The sequence below is a fragment of the Pongo abelii genome, chromosome 12 (genome assembly GCF_028885655.2).
Source record: "Pongo abelii isolate AG06213 chromosome 12, NHGRI_mPonAbe1-v2.0_pri, whole genome shotgun sequence".
Lineage (NCBI taxonomy): Eukaryota > Metazoa > Chordata > Mammalia > Primates > Hominidae > Pongo > Pongo abelii.
The window spans coordinates 42,675,498-42,697,696 of NC_071997.2; the positions used below are offsets into that span (position 1 = coordinate 42,675,498).

At 40.4% G+C, this 22,199-nt stretch overlaps 1 protein-coding gene across 2 annotated transcripts in view; it reads right to left on the bottom strand.

Moving 5' to 3' along the window:
- CKAP2L (cytoskeleton associated protein 2 like) overlaps window positions 1-19,854 on the bottom strand; it is a 30,512-nt gene extending 10,658 nt beyond the window's left edge. For both annotated transcript variants that reach the window (XM_054547938.2, XM_002811787.5), the window contains exons 1-5: window positions 17,497-19,854; window positions 15,451-15,517; window positions 13,647-13,698; window positions 9,063-10,300; window positions 5,369-5,576 (exon numbers count right to left, since the gene is read on the bottom strand). In XM_054547938.2, coding sequence (XP_054403913.1) covers window positions 5,369-5,576; window positions 9,063-10,300; window positions 13,647-13,698; window positions 15,451-15,517; window positions 17,497-17,533 — 1,602 coding nt within the window. In that variant the 5' untranslated portion in view covers window positions 17,534-19,854. The remainder of the gene's footprint in view (window positions 1-5,368; window positions 5,577-9,062; window positions 10,301-13,646; window positions 13,699-15,450; window positions 15,518-17,496) is intronic.
- Window positions 19,855-22,199: the final 2,345 nt, after the last annotated feature.

Sequence of the window (22,199 nt, forward strand, 5' to 3'; positions counted from 1 at the left end):
ATGGCGTGACCTCGGCTCACTGCAACCTCCACCTCCCAGGTTCAAGCAAGTCTCCTGCCTCAGCCTCCCAAGTAGCTGGGACTACAGGCACATGCCACCACATGCTCGGCTAATTTTTTGTGTTTTTAGTAGAGATGGGGTTTCACCGTGTTAGCCAGGATGGTCTTGATCTCCTGACCTCGTGATCCGCCCACCTCAGCCTCTTAAAGTGCTGGGATTACAGGCATAAGCCACCATGCCTGGCCTAATTTTTCTTTTTTTTTGAGACAAGGTCTCACTCTGTTGCCCAGGCTGGAGTGCAGTGGTACGATCACAACTCGCTGCAACCTCTACCTCCTGGGATCAAGCAATCCTCCCACCTTAGCCTCTTGAGTAGCTGAGACCACAGGCATGAGCCACTGTGCCTGGCTTCCTCATCATTAAATTTTAAGAGTTATATGAGACCAAATAGAAAATGTTTATCATAGCTGAAGGTAAGAAATATGTTCATTTTTACATGGTACAAAAACAAAACAGATCCTAGAGTAAACATTTACATATTCATAATATTCCATATTTACAATAACGAGAACACTGAGTAGTGATGAGAATTTCCATAGGACTAATAGCAGTGTAAAGAACGACGTAGGCATGCGAAGGTCATAGGGGTGTACATGTGTAAGTGTCACGGATTTATGCAGGTGTTTATGAAAGAGGGTTAAATCCCACAAAAAGATACTTTGAAATGGATTCACTGGTTTGGTTCCCTTCTGGCTTGTGCCACAAGCAGGACAGTGACATGGACCCAGAGGAATGGGGAGCATTACCATGCCCAGAAATCCAGGTACTGGCACACTCAGCCAAGCAGCACCTTCTACTGCTAGAAATGGGAGAGACGCAAAGGTAAGTTCACAATTGAATCACTAACATTTGAGAAAACCAACACTACATGAAAGAGGCATAAAACTCAACAAACAAGAATGAACACTGGAGCAAAGAGGAATACTTTTAAGAGTATCACAGTCAATATCTTCAGAGTGATAAGAGTATTGCTATCCTAAAACTAGAATGGGCTGTTATGAAAAATAACCAATAGAAAGGCAGAATAACTGCATGGACAGTGCTGAAGAATACATTTGTGAGCTGAAAATTCAGCTGTGAAATCCTCCTAGAAACCAGTGTAATAAAACAATGAAGTGAACAGTATAAAAACAACATTTAGAGTTCTGAAGGATATATCCATTACTCAATAATTCCAATATCCATCTAAGAGAGTTTCTAGAAGGAAAAAAGTTACACACACAAAGTGGTTGTAGAAGAAGAATTTCAAGAAATGAACAAAGAAGCAGTTGTTCAGGTTGAAAAGGCTCTCAGATAGTTAAGCAGGATGAATGGGAGAAAAAATATAATAGAAAACTAAAGATAAAAAGAAAATTGTACAAGCTTCCAGACAGGGGAAGAAAAGGATTACCTATAAAGGAATGAGAATCAGACTGATGTGACACATTAACAAATCAACAACTCCAGATGCAAGAAAGAAAATGAAGCAGCCACTTAAATTTTTCCAGGGAAAACAAGCTGAAATTAAGAAATTTCCCCCAGCCAAACTATGATTCCAGCATGAAGGCAAAATAACAAGTTTCACGAGAATACAGACTCAAAAGGTTTGCCATTCAAAAATCATAAAGTACTAGTGAGTAAACTTTAGAATTCACATGAAAGACTTGAAATAAAAGTAACTGCAGACCAGGCGCAGTGGGTGGTTCACACCTGTAATCCCAGCACTTTGGGAAGCTGAGGCAGAGGACTGCTTGAGGCTAGGAGTTTGAGAGCAGCCTGGGCAACACAGTGAGACCCTGTGTCTACAAAAAAATGTAAACTATAATGGATGTAGTGGTGTGTACCTGTAGTCCTGGCTACTCAGGAGGCTGAGGTGGAGGATCACTTGGGTCCATCCAGGAGTTCAAAGTTGCAGTGAGCTATGATGGCATCACTGCACTCCAATCTAGGCAAAAGAGTGAAACCCTGTCTCTTAAAAAAAAAAAAAAAAATGAAAAAAGGAACTGCAAGAAGAATATGATATATATTCTGCAAATCATGTTTGAGCTTACATCTACCATTTTATTTTCATTTCAGTGTATTTTTTTCTTTATGAAATAAAACTAGATCAAACACAGAAATGAGGAAAAAATAATTCATGTAAGCTAAATTACAAAATAAAATGGCAGGCATAAGTTTAAACATACAACTAATCATAATAAATGTGTACGAACTAAATTTGCTTTTTAAAAGCTGAGAGTTTCAAATTTGTTTAAAAAATTTAACTGTGTGCATTTATATGAGACATACCTAAAATAAGTCAGCCCATGAAGGTTTAAAGTAAAGGGATGGAAAAAGAGCTACCAGACATATTCTAACAACAAAAAGCAGGTGTGGCAAGATTAATCAGACAAAAGAAATCAAAGCAAGTCATGAATCTTTCTGTACCTAACAACATAACTTTAAAAAATAGAAAGTAAAAATTGACAGACATATGAAGAGAAATTGTCAATGACTAATCACAGGGCCAGTGAGAGACTTTGGCATATTTCTTTCAGAAAGCAATGGATCAAATAAACAAAATAGGATATACATTATTTTCAAACACTTTTGGAACATTTACCAAGAATGATCAGATATTAAGGCCACAAAGAAAATTTCAACAAAATCCATGAAGTAGAGTACACATAGGCCGCATTCACCAACTACAATGCACTATAATTAGAAATTAACAGCAGAAAAAAAAATCTACAAATCTGGAAATTAAAAGATACTCTTCTATTTTTTGGGTTAAAGAACTCAAAATGGGAATCTCAAGCTATTTAGAAATGAACAATGAGAAGATATGTCAGTTATGAAGCTTTTGTGTATGGGCCCCAAACCCCATCCTCTGCTTTGTGATGCTCGGGATGAAACTCTGTAATACACTTTCTGCTGGGCAGCAGCTCCCTGCTCAGCTCTGCCAGCAGAGGGCACGAGAGGGAGGCTGCAGGGATGGAGAAGGAAGACACTTGCTTCTTCCTATTTGCTTTCATCACCCCAGCAATGGTCCCCTCACCCTGGCAGCAACAGTTGGTTCTAGCATCTTTTTTTCCCCCTCAGAGCCCACCTCCCTGTGCAGCTTCAGAGCAGGAGCACCAAACGGATAGCATCTTTTCCTCAAAGTCTGACCCCCAGCCCTGCAGGGCCTCTCCTCCATCATCTGCTGGGTAGTATGCCTTCCTTACAGTTGGAGTCCCATTTCTACCAGGGTTTGTCTCTCCTGCTTCTTGGTTCTGATACCCTAACCTCTTTGTTCCCCTAGAAGCAGTGGGTACAAGCTGCTTCCTGCAGTTATCACCACATTACCTCAGGTTCCTCTGTGCTGTCAGCCCTGTGTGTAGCACCCACACCCCTTCTGATCCCTTCAGCATCTTGTGCACACAGGCTTACTGTGTGCTTTCACAGCCAGCATCTGTGCTCCCTTGTACGTACCCAGAGAGTGAGAAGTGCCTGACAATTCTTGTCCGCCCGAGGCAGCCATGAATAAATGACCATGGAAGCTTTAACACTGTAGCTCCCTTGCCTCTGATCAGGATGACTCTGAAAGATGTGACGGACACTGTCTCCAGAGCTCCCCCATGGAGCTGTGCCAGAGTCACCATCCATGGATTCGCTTTTCTGATCCTACAACTTCACTCCCCTCCTAGTTTTCCCTGGAGTGTCTTCCTAATAAACTACTTCCACACGGATTCTCCTCTTAGGGTCCACTTCTAGAGAACCCACATAAGATACTGTGTAACCAATTACATTCTTTCTGTGGTTTGTTTTTCAGACTTGATCCTGACTGATAAAGAGCATTACTTAGTCAAATCTAAGGGATATGACCAAAGTAAAATTCAGAGGCAAATCTGCTATAGCATTGAAAATATTTATAAAAAAAAAAAAACTCACTTTTAAGTGATCTAAGGTTTCAATTAAAAAGCTAGGAAAAGAGCAATAAATATAAAAATAGATGCAGACATTGATGCAAGAGAAAAAATAATCAATAAAACCTGAGGTCTTTTAAAAAGATTAATGAGAAAAAATCCCTTTAAAAAGTCACAAAATTACTAAAGTTGACTCAAGATATATGAACTCTAAATAGAGCAATGACCCCATAACAAATTGAGAGGATATATACAAAATTATCCTCCAAAGAAACATGGTCCAGATGATTTTTATGGGCAAGTTTTTATCAAACCTTCAAAAAATAAAAATAATTCTCATGTCATACAAACTATTTTCAGTGTATAGGGCAAAAAGGAAATACTCAACTAATCTGCCTAAGTCAGCATAACATTGGTACTAGGAAAACACAAGAAAAGACAACCAAAGTACATAAAAATGTGAATAAAAGAATTGCAACTCACAAAAATATAATACTTCATTTCTCTACATACCTATACTGTATGGACATGCATGAAAACAGAAAGAATGACTGGCAATGGTGGTCATCTCCAGAGAGAAGTTTGGGATGCCTAAGTATATATGTTTGTAGAGGGAGAGGGCTGATCATTGATCTGCATTGCTTGAAATGATTGCAATAATAAAAAGGTACTCATTTTTTAAATAATACAACAACAAAAAAAAGAGGATAAGAAAAATAACTCAAGTTTAATTCCACAAGGAGAAATAGTTAATATTTAACTGGATGTTGTGAAAATGTTGCCTGGAGTAGACTTAAACTGAAATTTTCCCTTTTTTTGCTGATGTTCAACATTACCAGCCAAAGGACCGAATGAGTTTTGCTTTAGGCAAGGATCTTAGTATAGAAGTTTATTCCATCATTTTTTATTAATACATTTTTCCTTCAGGAAAAATTTCTCCTAAGGATCATACTCTTTGCCTACCATCTATTTTATCCTTATCTGCAGAATCCAAGATAAAATTTAAATACTATTTGTAGCTACCCAGAGTATTTAGAATACTCCAACTTTACATAGAAACTTGCCTTCTGACCTCAGTTTCATCAATGTTAAATGTGTACTCTTCAGAACTTGATACCCAAAGAAGGCAAAGTTCCTTTTGGAGCCAGTTTGTTTGGATTAGTTTTCCAACTTCTTTGTGCCTCAGTTTTGTTTGTAAAGTGGTCACAGTAACCGTGGTTATGATAATTATGTGAGATAATCTTAGCTAAGTGCTTATAAAAGCACAGATACACAAAAGCCACTGTTTATGGGTATGTCATTATTATTATTACTCTATATTTACAAGAGTAGCTAAATTTCTACTTAGATGAAGGCTATCTCTCCTATATTATATTTAGGAAAATGTTTAAAAATTATAAGACTTTGGGCCAAAGCTGGAGGAGCTTATCTTCTTCACTTACCCCTTCGATGAGGTTCAGACATTCTGTCAGAGTGTTGTTAATTTTACTGGATAGTTCGAGTTGTGCTTTCTTTTCTTCCTCTTCTTTTTCAATGCTCTTCCAGAATGAAATATTCATTTCCTTTATTACTTTTCTTTTTGTTTTAAGTTCCATAGGGGGCCGTTTATAGGTTTTTCCCTTAGATTTCTGCCATTCTTCTAGTTGTTTCCTGAAATTCAATTAAAGGGAGAGTGGTTTTATTTATTTATTTTTAAACATAGTCAAGCTGCTAAAGTATATGATATGTATAGATACAGTATAATTACTTTCAACTACAGACAAAATCAGGAGAATGGAATTAAAAAATTTACAAATGCGTAATGGCAGCATTGGGTTGCGCCCACCCACGAGAAGGCAGACACCAAGATTCTAAGATCACACGTGGCCAGCACTTCAGACTTCAAATAGAATTCGTGATTATTATTTTTCTCCGAAAGTTTTCACTTCACTATATGCTACTTGACACTTGCTTTCCTAAGACATCCCTCCATTTTTGAGATGACTAACTCAGCAATTCATTTCTCTCACCCATAAGCTGTCACTCAACCCAAACCCACCAAGCCTGCATTCTACCCTCAATAAGGTCTTGGTGTGTAAACTGACCCACTTCACCTAGTTCCTTAGCCCTCTCTTGACCAGACATGACTCTTTCATAAGCTAGGCCTATAAAGTCAGGGCTCTTAAGTAGCTGGTCTCTGATAGTGCCAAGTGTCCCCCACTGTTCACATCTTCCACTCTAGCTTCTAACAGGTGACAGACTGCTTTTTGGGGGTAGGGGCACCAAGACATGTAGACCTCATGTTTGGATGTAGGCGCTCCAGTTTCTTTAAATTACAACTACATATTAATAATGACTTCCAAGTGTACATTTCAGTCCAGATCTCTCCCTGGATCCCCAAACTTTGTAAAACCCACCGCCTAGTTGATATCTTTTGATGTCTGACAGGCATTTCAAATTTAATATTGTCGCAAACAAAGTTATTGATTTTCATCTCTGCATCTGTTCCAAATTTTTCTTACTTTGGTAAATGGCACCGCAGGCTGTGTCACTGCCAAGAACTTTCCACAGCTCTTGGAATAAAATTCAAAATATTTTCCAAGGCTGAAAGGCACAGTGTAATCTGGCTCCTGCCTACCTCTCTAACCTCGTATCACACTAGTCTCCCTGTCACTCACTCCCTCCAGGAGCTCAGGTATCCTTGAAGTTTCTTTCTTTCTTTTTTGAGACACAGTTTTGCTCTGTTGCCCAGGCTGGAGTGAAATGGCATGATCTCAGGTTACTGCAACCTCCGCCTCCTGGGTTCAAGTGATTCTTGTGCCTCAGCCTCCCAAGTAGCTGCAATGACAGGCGCGTGCCACCACACCCGGCTAATTTTTGTATTTTTAGTAGAGATGGGGTTTCACAATGTTGGCTAAACTGGTCTCAAACTCCTGACCTCAAGTGATCTGACCACCTCGGCCTCCCAAGGTGCTGGGATCACAGGCGTGAGCCATTGCACCCTGCCTCCTTGAAGTTTCTTGATCCAGACTCATTCCTGCCTTAAGGTCTTGCATCTTCAGTCCTCCGCTCAAATGACACCTCCATGAAGAGGCAATTACCTGTAATTACTGTGTCTTATTTAGTCAATGTGTTGGTTTTCTGTCTCCTCCACTAGAGTGTAAGCTCTATGAAGGCAGAAACCTCGGCAGTCCAGTTCCCAGCACAGTGCCTAGCACACATAGGTATTTAATAACACACAGTAAAATTCACCTTTTAGTGTGCAATTCTGAGTTTTGACAAATGCATGAAGTCATTTAAGCCTATTATCAAGCTTTAAGATGGTTGCAACACCATCAATAATTCCCTCACGTTCCTTGGTAGTCAGTCTCACCCCTAACCCCCAGCTCCTGGCAATCACTGATCTGTTTTTTGTCTTTATAGTTTTGGTTTTTCCAGAATGCCAATAACTAATTTTTGAATGAATGAATGCTATTAACTCTCATTTCTGACTCCAGAGCAAAATCCATGCAATATTTATTATTTCAGCCCCAAATACTGCCCCCCTCACCTTCACTCCAACCACCTACTTGATGATACAAGGTGAGACATCTGGCATGTGCTTCCTCCATGTTCCTAGCATTTTTCCTATCTCCTTAGCCTTCCTTCTAATCATAAACGAAGAGTGAACTTTCCCTTTCTAAAGGCAACTTACTCCTAGGACCTCAATGCCATAATTTTGTTTCTCTAGTACTTTCTACATATACACCAAACAATTAGCTCCAGAAAGGTAAAGACTCACTGTGTGCTCATTGCTGTGTCTCCTAGCGCCTGGCACACTGCAGGTGCTGAAGAAACACCTACAGAATGAGTGAATGAATCTCTCCCTCTCTAGACTCCCTCTCTTTTGTAATCAAACATGTTCAACATGCAACACAGTCTTATGACCAATCCTCTGTTGTCTGACCTAGACTGTGAGTTCCAGGGCTGGGACCCTGACTTCCTTATTCACCACCTCAAGGTCTCTGCACTCACTTCTCTTTCTGCTCAGGATTGTTTTTCTTCTTGTCACCAGTCTTTTCTCAGACTTAGGTCTCAGCTCAGACGTTGCTGTTGAAAGTACCTCTACTGATCCTTTTATCTAAAGCAGCCATTCCAGCCCTACTCTCTTGATCATAGCACCCTGAATTAAGTTGTTTACTTACTGTCTCTTCAGGAGGGCAAGCTTGGTGGTGGTGTTCAGGGCTGTACCAAGCTGTACCTTGCTTCACCCTGCTACACTTTTTAGCAACCATCTAATTTTACATGCTCCCTTCACTCTTGTCAGAAATTTCCTTATTTTCTACTTCAAGCAGGTATACATATGTGCTTCTCCTGGGAGGCTCACCCACATCATGAGACTACATTTGGTCCTGGGTAGAAAGTGTACAAAATCCACTGGCTCAGTTTTAATCAATGTATGTTAATATTAACCAACCTGAGATCTTGATTTCCACGCCTGGCTAATTTCGTATTTTTAGTAAAAACAGGGTTTCTCCATGTTGGTCAGGCTGGTCTCGAACTCCCGACCTCAGGTGATACGCTCACCTCGGCCTCCCAAAGTACTGGGACTATAGGCATGAGCCAGCGTGCCCGGCCTGAGATCTTGATTTCTACCGTCTGAACTCTGTATTTGAACTGTATTGACTGCTCCTGCTTGAGCTTACTTGCCAAAACTTGGCCCACTCAGACTCATGGAAGTTTCTGGTTCTTCCCTGGTAACTTTTCTGAACTTAACCACTGGTTTGCTTGACAAGAGATTACCCTCTTCTCACTTCCTAGCTATGTGAACTCACTTATCTGTTTTATTGCTGTTCAGTCTAGCACGGCACTTATTGAACAAGTGTCTACATCTGCACCAATACTTCTTACTCATCCATTGTTTCAATTTCTTAAAAAGAAAAAAAAAAAGCTATTTTAAGCATACGATTACAGAAAATGTTTTATAACATTATGTATGTACCACCTAGCCCTGTCAAGTCTTAATATTTGTTATATTTGCTTCAAATCTTTTTTCAGACTGTAGTTAAAAATTACTTAGGAGCCATTATTTACGGCCTATTTCCTGACCTAGTCTTCTTGATGGTCAATTTGCCTTATCATCTTAAGTTGCAAAAGCTTAGAATTAAAGCAAAGTACCTCCGATCCTCTGCTGTTGCCTTCTTTTTAATATTTGGGTTTGTTTGGGTCCCATTTACAGTTGTGACATCAGCTTGAGTTTTGGGAGCTGTCTTGTTCAGAAAATGGTTCTGGGGAACAGCCTTTTTCAACTTGGAGTCCAAAGTCTGTGCTTTTTGCTGAAAGCCATTATTGCTATGTTTATTACCACTGGTTCCATTTGGTCTTATGCTAGGGGTGCTTGGAATGGCTGAATTAAATCTGCCAACTGTCAAATTAGGCCTCTGGCTTATGGCTTTTGATTTTTGCAGTACACATGATGTCTGAGGTATAGAAAGTTGGTTGGACTTCTGATCTTGCTTGATGTTTGGATGTCTGTTGTTATATTCACCCTGAAGCAAACTGGGGTATGTTCTGGGTTTGGTATGCTTCACTCTCTGTTCAATAACAGGGTATGACCATATCTTAGTTTCATTTGGTCTTTCATATTTACCCCTATTAACCTTTATATCTTTGATGTTCTTGACCACTGGTTTCTTTGATGACTGAACTTTACTAAGGGTCTGAATTAAGTGAGAGGGAACCGTCCTTGAGGGTTTTACTCCTGGTCTTGCAAGATCTGCTCCTCTAGAGAGTTGCTGTGATTTTACTGGGAAAGTCCTGCTTTGTGTTTCTTTAACAAATTGTTTATTAACTCTATCTTTCAGAACAGCACTATTAACTGAACTTTTGCCCAAGGCTTGTTTAGGAACTAAACTGTTCTTGGTTTGATTATAAGAGTCAGTCTTTGGCTTACTTCTGGTACATAATTTAGGATCTGGCTTCCTCTCAGGTTCTGTTGAGATATCGAGCAAGTTCTCTTTGTTTGTTTCTTTTAGAAAGTTATCGAAAGATTTGTTTTCAACATGGGTATTATTCACAGAGTCTATACATTTAGCATTTCCTTGATCTGTTAACTGCTGCTTTGTAGTTTTCAATTGCTCTATATTAAGTGATCCCACGGGTTTTCTTGACAGTTCTCCTGTTGTGGACGATCCAGCTTCACGCTGTTGAAAACTCTTGCTAGAAGGCTTAGAGTATGGGTTAGAAGAAACACATTTTGAAGTCAGTCTTTTGCCCAGAAGTTTTGGTGGCTCCAACTTCGGCTTCTGGGACCCTGTAGTATTAGGTGGTCTGGGCTGGAGTTTAATGCTGATGGACCTTTTAGGTTTGACAGGCAAAACAACATGGTTCGTAACATCATTTTTGGGTCTAACAGTCTGAAAAAACAAAGAAAATACATATTAAAAAATTCTTAACATATCTTATTGTTTTTAAAATAATAACTGTGTTTAACACATGCTAAAAAAAATCATTTTTAGAATTTCATCTAAGAAAGTTTAATCCTCAGAAAGTAAAGAAAGAAAGACTCACTAATAGGTAGTTTTTGTGTTTTTTTTTTTTTTTTTTTTTTTTTTTTTGAGACAGGATCTTGCTCTGTCACCCAGTCTGGTGTGCAGTGATGCAATCTTGGCTCATTGCAACCTCTGCCTCCTGGGTTGAAGCAATTCTCCCACCTCAGCCTCGCAAGTGGCTGGACTACAGGTGCATGTCACCACACCTGGTTACTTTTTTGTATTTTTAGTAAAGATGGGGTTTCATCATGTTGGCCAGGTTGGTCTTGAAGTCCTGACCTCAAGTGATCCACCCGCCTTGGCCTCCCAAAGTGCTGGGATAATAGGCATGAGCCACCGCACCTGTCCTAATAGGTAGTTTTTATAACTTGAGTTCCTATCAGAAATATATTAGAATCTTTTAACTTGACAGAATTAAGCAGAGATGCAGTGAATATACAAAACTTGCTCTTTCAAAAATGAATTTGCCTCAAACAGTAGTTGTTGAATGCCTATTATATCCTAAGTGCCCTCCAAAGGACCCTGAAAAAATACATACATAATGAACTTATGTTAGGGTACCTCCCAACAAATCTCTCCTAGTACTTTGTATAGCCACATAGTTTCTTAAACCACTGCCTTTGTAAACATCACAGTATCACTCAAGAACCTCTGTCTCATCCCTGGAGATCGATGACAAGGAGATAGGTGGCAGATGATGTGAGGCCTGAGATATGCTGCCACAGCTCTCAATAAACATGTAACATCTTAATAGTCATATTTGTAAAATCAGCCAGGACAGGGTTTTAAGGTTAGAGTCTATGTTAACAATAAACAAATGTTTAGTCATGTGATTTAAGTTTGGATAAGAAAGGTAGGACGAGATTACAGAGAATTTTGAAAACTAGGGAAGGGAGTTTAGAATTCATATGCTAAGTAATTGGGCAAGCCACTATGAATTCCTGAGCATCTCTCATGAAAGCAATTACTTAGAAAGGAGAATTTCACAGAGATTTATGGAATATGTTTCCAGGGTAAGATATGGGAATGCTAGAGTTACCACTCTATTTTTGATTTGACAAATATTGTGAAGAATCACTACATAAACTTGGCGAGTATGTAAAGGATGTCTAACCAGAACCATTTGGCGTTAAGGGCAAAGAGATGTCTACTCTGGATGACAGCGGTGTGTGTGGTGTCGTTAGGTGTGAAATAGGGGAGTTGGGAGTGGGAGGCAGAGAGATAGATGGTATATCCACAATGGCTATATCTGGATTAATCTTTGAGCACCAACATTTATATACACCTCGGATCTCTCCATCATTGCTTACTGAAGAGGTGGAGGGATGTTGGCATGAAAGCTTCCAAATGTGTGTTTTTTTAGTTGCTTTATTTTATATTAAAGACAAATTGATATAATCCACAAATCATAAAATTCACCATTTTAGTAAGTGCACAATTCCATGGATTTTAGTATAGTCACACTATTATACAGCAATCACCACTGTCTAATTCCAGAACATATTCATCACCCTAGAAAGAAACTTGATTTACTTGTTGGCAGTCACTCCCCATTTTCTGCTCCCTGCAGTTCTTGGCAACCACTAGTCTACTTTCTGTCTCTATATGTCTATAGATGTGCCTATTTTAGATGTGTCATATAAATGGAATCACGTAATATGTGGCCTTTTCTGTCTGGCTTCTTTCACTTAGCATGTTTTCAAGATTTACCCACGTTGTAGCATGTATCAGTACTTCATTACTTTTTAAAATTAACTTTTTTAGAGCAGGTTTAGATTCACAGCAAAATTAATAATAGTAAAAGTATCTATTATCTAGGAAGGATGCCATATATCCTGGTTTTCACAAGATAGTTTTGATTTATGCCTGTTGGTCAAAGAGTACTGCTTTTTATTCTCAAGTGTCCTGGTTTGGACATTAAAGCATATGGCCAACTTCCTCACAGGGTTGTTCTGAGTGAGGTAATGTATATAAAGCGTCTGGGTGTTAGTTGTTGTTGTCATGTATCGAAAGTGTTATATAAATTGTCAAGCATTATATAACTGTAATGATGACTATTATTTACATCGTGCTTTTAGTTTCTCCTAAATTCTGTAATTCTCTTCCTGAGTTCACTTTTTACTTTTACAACTGTGTAAAGCAGATAAGGTAGGTATCATCCTCATTTACGAGTTGATGTATTGAAGTCAGTATTGTCAACTTCCAGAGAAGCCTCTGGGAACTCTGAATGAGGGCCCTTTCCAGTAGCTTTTTCCTTAAGACTTGCATACTATACTGGTTCAATCTGCATAAAGTAAAAGTGTAACCCAGTGCTTCCCAAACGTTAAATCATTGTTCATAAACTTTGCCTTGTATACATTTTGCTATCCTTCAGTGTCTAATGACGTCATGTATACATACAACATATATATGTCTATATATGCATATGCATATGACTGAAATATGACTGAAGTGATTTGGTGAATGAATCATTAAAACTTATTAAAATTCTCACCAATGAGAATGTTTCACTTCAGGAAGCACTATTTTAGTTACATTTCAAAACACAGATAAAAACTATGTTTTAAAAAACTAAAGGTGAGATTTTTATTGCAGATGAATAATCTGTGCCTCTTTCAGAGGGCTAATTTCTTCCATTTAAATTTTAAGTTAAGGATCCTTTACCATTCTATCTAATGTAGCTAAATTAAACTGATTAGGAAGCATATACTTGTTAAGTGGCTTGGAAGGTTCAATGCAAATGTCCTCTTTTAATGACTACTGAGCTATTTAACTTCATGGCAGCATACCAAAGTGGTTAAGATCACAGGCTCTCAGCTTTGTCACTTAATAGCTATGCAACCTATTTAATCTTTCTGTAACTTAGTTTGCTCATCTGTAAAGTGGGGCTACTAATAGTAGCCTCTTAAGATTGTGAAGACTCAGTGAGGTAATGCAAGTCAGAAAAGTATCAGGCACACAGTAAGTATTCAATAAATGTTAGCTATCAAGAGGACTAAAGTTCACTTGAGGCTTTTCTTGGTTAATAAAACTAAACTACAGTATGTCGTACTTTTCAAAAAATGATTGTCTCTTATTAAACCAAACTGTTTTTATATCTGTAAGAAATATCTTTCAAATACATGTTCTTTAGGTTGCTAACATCTTTATTATTTTTATTACTAATCATACTTATGAATGCATATTTTTAAAAAGACTAATTTCTACTTACAGATTTAGAAGGTGGTGGATTCTGGCAATTATTCTTGGATTTTAGATAAGGCCTATAAAAGACAAATTAAAATTAATCCTCAGCACAGAAGGATTCTAAGCTAAGCTTGGGAAGTACAGTGATTAAAAATTATGAATAGAATTTTAAATAATTAGAATTTCTGTAATGGCAAAATAATTCAAAATTATATTCAATAAAGTCTCCTTATCATCATTTCTTTAGTTCTGTATCCTCCCCCTTGGAGACCACCAACTGCTCCTACTCTTTTTTTGCCTTGTGATCCTTAAAGAGACTGTCTATACATTAATCTAGCATTCTCACAATATTAATGAGATATATGTGTTTCCTTCATATTTATATAGTCTTACTCATTCAAACATCATTCCTGGAGCACTGCAATGTGCCAGACACCAAAGACACAATGCCAAATAAAACCATTAACTGTTTCTTTAAAAAATTTCCGACCGGGCGTAGTGGCTCACGCCTGTAATCTCAGCACTTTGGGAGGCCAAGGCAGGCGGATCATGAGATCAGGAGATAGAGACCATCTTGGCTAACACAGTGAAACCTCATCTCTACTAAAAATACAAAAAAATTAGCCGGGCATGGTGGCACATGCCTGTTGTCCCAGCTACTCAGGAGGCTGAGGCAGGAAAATGGCGTGAACCTGGGAGGCAGAGCTTGCAGTGAGCCGAGATTGCGCCACTGCACTCCAGCCCGGGTGACAGAGCGAGACTCCGTCTCAAAAAAAAAAAAAAAAAAAAAAAATTTGCTTGTTTTAAGTATCTTCAAATACTATCTTTTCTAACTTTCGGGGGGAAAAGAGATATTTAAAAAAAAAAAAAAAACCAAGACACACATGAAATATAGCTAGTGAGACAGGAAATGCAGAAAAAGGATTGGAAAACAGAGGCGAATTTAGAAGGAATCAATCTGCATGGACCAAAAACAATTGCTAGACTAACAAGGACTTTGATTATGACTTGTTTGATGTTTGTCTCTCCCATCTACAGCATAAAGCCCTGGGAGGGCAGGAATGTGTGTCTTGTTAAGCGCCATTATCTCTAGCATCAGAAGTGACTGAGACGTTATAGGTACTAAATAAATATTTGTTGAATAAGTGAATTAGGTTCATTTAATCAAGGAAATAGAGGTGAGTAAACACCCAAGATAAAATAAAGGGTGAAAGCTAACTTTGTAAAAATTAATTTTCAAATAAATATTTAGCAACTCAAATGGGGAAAAAATTAATTAATGCTAAGAAAGAAGGACAAATAACACGACAAAGATGGTAAGAATCTACAAAGGATAAAAATGAAGTGGTCATGTTCTGTCTACCTTAACAGTAAATGCTAAGAGAATGACCCAAGAGCACCACTAGGCTGGAGGGTATCACTCTGCTACGGAGGATTGATTGTAACTGGCTCTCCTGCCTTAGCAAGAAATGCCAGAACCATGGTCATTCAAGTTCTTGACCAAAAATTGCCTTCATGAGAATCAACTTCCCCAAGAAAAGAAAAGCAGAAACAGGCAAAGCTTCCAGCATGGTAGGTAATACTGACCCTTCTTCCCTCCTTCCTTTGGAGATTCACACAGTAACAATGCATAAAGCTTTGCCAATGGACGAAGCACTGCCCAGGGGTTTTTGTCATGCCTGGACTGAAATGCTCTTTTTGCGTTATCATAGAATCCCAATGCAGTCTGAGTACACTCTTAAGCAAAAGGGACATGTTTCAAAAAGGCTTTAAATTGCTAGTACAAAGAAGGCAACAAAACTTGCATAACTGTGGACAGATAAACTCACTTGGTGTTTTGGCTCTTCAGTTTTCCCTTGGCTGCAAGGTACTCCTGAAGCTTCCTCTGCCGCTCTTCTGCAACACAGGCAAGCAAACAAACGACATAACTTTAGTTCAAGATTTTAACCAGTTCATTAATATTCTAAAAGATGACACTTTTCTCTAGTGATTTTGGCTTTGCAACATGTTATAAAATCCCTAGTCCTATAAATGTGCCTTCAAGTTAACATCAACATCAACAATATCATTTATATGCCAGGCCTACACTAAGTCCTTTAAACTTACTACTTTTTTTTTTTTTTTTTTTTTTTGAGACAGGGTCTTCCTCTGTCACTGAGGTTGGAGTGCAGTGGCACAACCACGGCTCATTGTTGACTTGATCTCCCAGGTTCTAGCAATCCTCACACCTCAGTCTCCTGAGTAGCTGGGAATACACGCGTGTACCACCACGTTGGATAATTTTAAAACATTTTTTTGTAGAGACAGGATCTCACTATGTTGCCAGCGGTGGTCTCAAATTCCTGAGCTCAAGTGATCCTCCTGCTTTGGCCTCCCAAAGTGCTGGGATTACAGGCGTGAGTCAAAGCACTCGGCCTAAATTTACATTATTTCTTTCAATCCACAAAACAATCCAATGAGTTTTTGCAATCTGAAATTCAGAGAGGGTAAATGTCATGCCCAAAGTTACCCAGCTAATATGTGGCAATTCCAGGACTTGAAAACAGGCTTTTCTAACCCTGGAGCTCACAGCCACTGTTCTCAGATACAACAGTCTGTTTTGAAGAATTTCTGTTACTGGCCCACCTGAGCTGGTGAGCTAGGCCTGGTCTTATGTCTTTTGTTTTTTTACAGGGATGATGATTTTTACCCACAAACCCGTATATGGCTTCCTTTGTTGGTACTAACGATAAAATATGCCCGGTCTGCTCACAGCAGACACCTATACTATGGTGACTTTCTACGCAAGCCATTTGTGAGGGGATGACAAGTCAATAATTTCTGCCTTCAAGAACTTTCAAACTAGTAGTGGAGATAAACACAGCAATAATTACAGTATAAGGTAAAATCTAAGGGCCATAAGAGCGGAAAAGAAGTATGGGAGTTCGGAGGTGGGGCATAAATGAGGGGAGTAGGTGGCTGGAAAAGGTTAAAATTAAATAATGATGTGAAGGAAGACAAAAAGACGACAGGGGTGCCAAACGACTCTCAACCTCATCTGAACGGAGTTGCCCTGTTTTGCTCTCATGCTCATGTACCCTTAGAGACAGCTTGGCAGGCAATGTAGAGCGTAGGGGCTGACATAGGGGGTTGGGGTCCCACCTCCGTGACTTCTAGCAAATTAGCAAACTTTGCTGCTGCTGAGCCTGTAAGGCAGACAGAAATGCCTATCTTTAAAGCTTGTTATGTAAAGTGCCTAGGACCTCGTAGGCATCAACAGGAATAATGGATGAAACATAACTACAGTGCGTATCTTGGAGAAAGTGGCATCTGAGCATGAGTATTTTGAAAGGTAGGAAAGGGCTCCAAGCACATCTAAGAGATTAGGGAACGCAAAAGCCTTAGCCCTGGGTGCAGATTTAACCAATCAACTTCTAACCACCGCAAGCTGAGAGGTGTGGAGTGAGAGCTCCGGGCTTCAGCCAGACCCCGCCTCCTGGCACAGAGGATCACGCCCGGCTCTGCCTGGAGCCAAATGTGGATCAAAACAGCGCGCTGCTTCCCACTGCTGGTGAAAACCCGAGCAAGGGGCCTCAGTTTCTTTATCCAGAACGTGGTGACAATGACATCTCTTTGCAAAGCTGCTGCAGGGCTTTCTGGAAATATGCTCGTGAGGTATCTGAGCCTGCGCACAGCCTCCGCCGCCCAGGGCCCAGACGTCTACCTGCGGGCCGTGGCCGGGTCTGCGCTCCCGGGATGGAAAACGCCCAGGGGAAACTTAGGCAGGCGAGCGGACGGGCACCTTCTGCGGGAAGAACTCACTCGGTGGCCTCCTACTTCCCCGGCCGTGTTCCAACGCCTGAGAATAACGGGAACTCATTCGCGGTCATACTCACCGACAGCTGCAGCGGCGGTAGGCCCGGGCCCCACCATGACTCTTCAGTGACGGTTTTTCTTCAAACGCCGCGCCTGTAGCCAAGACCGGCGTGCCGCGCGTTTGCGCGTCCTCATTGGCTCCTGCGGGTTTGAAACTCGCCAGTCGTCAGCACGGGAGGGCGGGACAACAGGCAATAGGCTCTTTGCGGTTGGCTCTGGCCTTGAGAACCTGACCTTGGGGCTCTTTGATTGGAAGAACGTGCAGCGCACCTCGGCATTGAGGGCGGCTTCCTCGGGGCGCGGCGCCGCCCGCCTCTGAGTGCACCTCCCAGTGGGCATAGGGCCCTCCGTGGGGGCCTCAGCCGGGCTGGCGGTTGGGGGGCGGTTACGCTGAATCCAGCTGGGGTTGGCGCTCTGGGAGTCCCTGGGCGGAGAGACAGGGCGGTCCTCCCAGGATGCTGGGGCCTCTACCTGGTTCTGTCCTTTCAAAGTCTCAGACTCACAGGAGCTATGAAAAAATAATATTATAAAGAGGACATATGGGTCTTATGCATCTAAAGTTCTTAGTACTGCAGGGTGGCTCCTTTAATTGTGGTAAAATATGCATAACATCATATATACCATTTTAACCATTTTAAAGTGTTAAATTTTTCAAAAATATGCAGTTTAGTGGTATTAAGTACCCTCACATTGTGGCACAGCCATCACTACTGTCCTTTCCAGAACTTTTTCATCTTCCCCAACTGAAACCCTGTACCCATCAGTAACTCCGCACTCCTCCCTCCCCCAGCCCCAGGCAATCACCATTCTAGTTTCTGTCTCTATGGATTTGACAACTGTAGGTGCCATATAATTAGAATCATGCAGTATTTGTTCTGTGACTGGCTTGTTTCACTTAGCATAAAGTTTTCAAGGTTCATCCATGTGTAGCATGTGTCAGAATTTCCTTTCCTTTTAAGGGGTAATAGCATTCCGTTTTGTGGACATGCCGCATTTTGCTTCTTGGTCCATCCCTCTCTGGACACTTGAGTTGCTGCCACTTTTTGGCTATTGTGAATAACAATATGAACATGAATGTACAAATAACTCTTTGAGACTCTCCTTTTCATTCTTTTGGGTATATACCACGAAGTGGTATTGTTGGATCAAATGACAATTCTATTTTTAATTTTTTGAGAAACTGCCTTATTCCTCTCAGGGTGATCTCTTGTTCAAGGTATATTTTCAATTTCACCTCATCAGCTGACTATAAGGCCATAAGGCTAATGGAGAAAGGGACAGTGGATGGCAGGCCTAGTCGTCCTGAGTCCCTAGACACACTTCACTCCCCTTGTTTTAATCCTAAAATTTTTTTCTTTTGAAGTTTGTCCTGTTTCATCTATTCTCCAGTTTCTTAAAGAGGTCTGGAAAATGCTTTTGGCTGCTTGCGTATGAAGGTTCCTCTTCCATGGATGCTGGAGTGGTCGTGTGTAGAGGGGCAGTCATATCTGGGCACCTGTTGGCCAGGTTCAGCTCACCAGTTGGATACTCAGCAGGGCATGAAGCCACTGCAGCAGCCCTTCTCTTTAGCCGTAAATAGGGAGTTTGGAAGAGAGTCAGGGTTTCTGGATTTATGCATTTTGATATTTTCAATAGTGTATTAAATGTTTAAAATAGGAAAACTGATCATTATTTTTGTTAATGACTGAGAAAGGGACTCCTTCACCAACAGTTTCAGAAAAGTGAAGACGGTTTTGTTTTGGTCTTTGTAGAATCTAGGTGGTTGAATGCATCTCAGTTTTAGAAGTCCTGATATCCCACCCAGTGCTGGAGTATTCCACAGACCCCATGTAGGTATTGCACCTTTGCAGGAATACTGCTGGTGTTGGTGAGCTGCCTTATCTGTCCTGTTATTGGAGACCCCTGCTTATTAGGAAACTTAAAATGAACTCAAATGAGCTTCCTTGCTTACTGGTCCTAGTCCTTTGGAGCAACATAGGCCAGTTCTACCTCCTTTTTTCCATCCTTTGGGTATTTGAAGGTCTATTTTGTAGGACACAAAATGTGGGAAAATAGCTAGGCAGGTTTAAAAATTCTCAACTCTACCAAGCATGGTGGCTTATGTCTGTAATCAATCCCAGCACTTTGTGAAGCTGAGGCAAGAGGATTGCTTGAGCCCAGGAGTTTGAGACCAGACTGGGCAACATAGCAAGACCTCGTTTCTAAAAAAAAAAAAAAAAAACAAAAACGAAAATTAACCAGGCATGGTGGCACACACCTGCAGTCCCTTCTACTCAGGAGGCTGAGGTGGGAGGATCACTTGAGCCCAAAAGTTGAAGGCTGCAGTGCACTGTGGTCATGCCACCACACTCCAGCATGGGAGGCAGAGCAAGACCCTGTCTCCAAATAAATAAATAAATAAATAAATAAATAAATAAAATTCTTAACTCATTCATCAAAGTATGCACTGTAGCTCTCCATGATCCTGGTGCCTTTTTTTTTTTAGAAGGATCTGGCTCCATTGCCCGGCTGGAGTGCAGTGGCATGATCTCAGCTCACTGCAGCCCCCACCTCTCTGGCTTAAGCGATCCTCCCACCTCAGTCACCCATCTGGGTAATTTTTGTATTTTTTGTAGAGATGGGGTTTTGCCATGTTGCCCCAGGCTGGTCTCGAACTCCTGGCTCAAGCGATCCACCTGCCTCCATCTCCTAAAGTGTTGGGATTACAGGTGTGAGCCACCACACCAGGACAATCCTGGTGGCTTTAACGGTTTTCCATTGCTCTCAGGCTAATGACCTATGAGCCCCTGTAGGGCTTGGCCTTTTACTCCCTCAGTCTTAGTCACCTCCCTTAGCCTTAGCCCACACTACTCTCACCTTGCTCAGTGTTATCCAGACACTTTGTTTTTTTCTTTCCACACTCCTCTCTGTCTGGGAATCCAACCTTTCTTTCTCATTTCTCTTAGTTGATTATTATTATTTTTACTCTAGCAGACTTATTGAGATATTCACATACCGTACAATTCTCCCACTTACAGCATACAATTCAATTTTCTAACATTTTCATCACCCCCTAAAGAAACCCTATACTCATTAGCAGTGACTCCCCATTTTCCCCTCCTCTCAGCCCCTAGAAAATATGAATCTACTATCCATCTCTATAGATTTGCCTTCTGGACATTTCATATATATGAAATTATGCAATTTGTGGTCTCTGATGGGCTTCTTTTGTTACCAAAATATCATGGGTTTGGTCTAGGTCCTGCTGCTCGCTGCACAGAAAGCCAATCACTGAGATGACAAGTATTGCCAAGGAAGAAGGCTTTAATCAGGTGCTGCAGCTGAGGAGATGGGAGCTCAATCTCAAATCCATCTCCCTGACCTAAAACCAGGGGTTTAGATAGCAGGGAAGAAATGTAACAATGCATAAGAAAACCGGAACCAGGGAGGGGCAAGGAAGCAATCCTGATGAATGAGTGGTCCAAAGTCTCATTGCCTGGATGTGGTGATCTGGCGAGTTTCAGTTCTTTGATACTTTTTTTTGAGAGGCCTGAAGGTCTTTTCCCCAGGAAGGAACTCAAACAAAACAAATGTAAGCTTCGAGCTTTAAGACCAGAGGCGTCAATTTCTATGTTTAACTGAAAGAACAGTCTATGGGACTATTGGTTAAGTTTCACTTTCACTTAGTATGCTGTTTTCAAGGTTTATCCACATAGCATGTGTCAGTACTTCATTCTTTTATGACTGGGTATTCTATTGTGAGGATATACAATATTTTATTTACCATTCATCAGTTGATGGACATCTAGGTTCTTTCCACTTTTTGGCTATTATGAATAATGCTGTTATGAACTTTCATGTATAAGTTTTTGTGTAGACATGTTTTCAGCACTCATGGGTATATACCTAATGAGAGGAATTACTGTGTCATATGATAATTCTATCTTTAACCATTTGAGGAACTGCCAGACTGTTTTCCAAAGCAGCTGCAGCATTTTACATTCCTACCAGCAGTGTATGAAAGTTCCAGTTTGTTTACATCCTCAACAACACTTGTTATTGTCCATCTTTTAAATTACAACCATCCTAGTGGTTGTGAAATGGTATCACATTGTGGTTTTTATTTGTATTTCCTTGATGACTAATGATGTTAAGCATCTTTTTATGTGTTTACTGGCCATTTGTATATCTCTATTCAGAGTCTTTGCCCATTTTTAAATTGGGTCAGTTGTCTTCTTACTTTTTTTTTTGAGATGGAGCCTCACTCTGTTTCCCAGCTGGAATACAGTGGTGTGATCTCAGCTCACTGCAACTTCCACCTCCTGTGTTCAAGTGATTCTGGTGCCTCAGCCTCCCAAGTAGCTGGGATTACAAGCACCTGCCACCATTCCCAGCTAATTATTTTCTTTGTGTTTTTAGTAGAGACGGGGTTTCACCATGTTGGCCAGGCTAGTCTCTTTGTTGACTCTTAATCATCTTTCAGTCTCACACAAAACATCCCTTTCTCTAGGATTGTGATTAGCTTGATTATTTGCTTATCTTTCTCCCTGCTAGTCTGTAAACTGAGGGTAGGCCACTATATTCATTGTTCTTGGCACAAAATAGAAACTAAATTAATGTCTTTTGAATGAATAGGGCTTTCTCCGTTTAAAGATCCCTTCAATACAGTAACCACACTATGTATAAGTAGCCACAAGCCCATTCAATAATACTACTAGCTCTTATAGCCCATATGTCTCTGCCT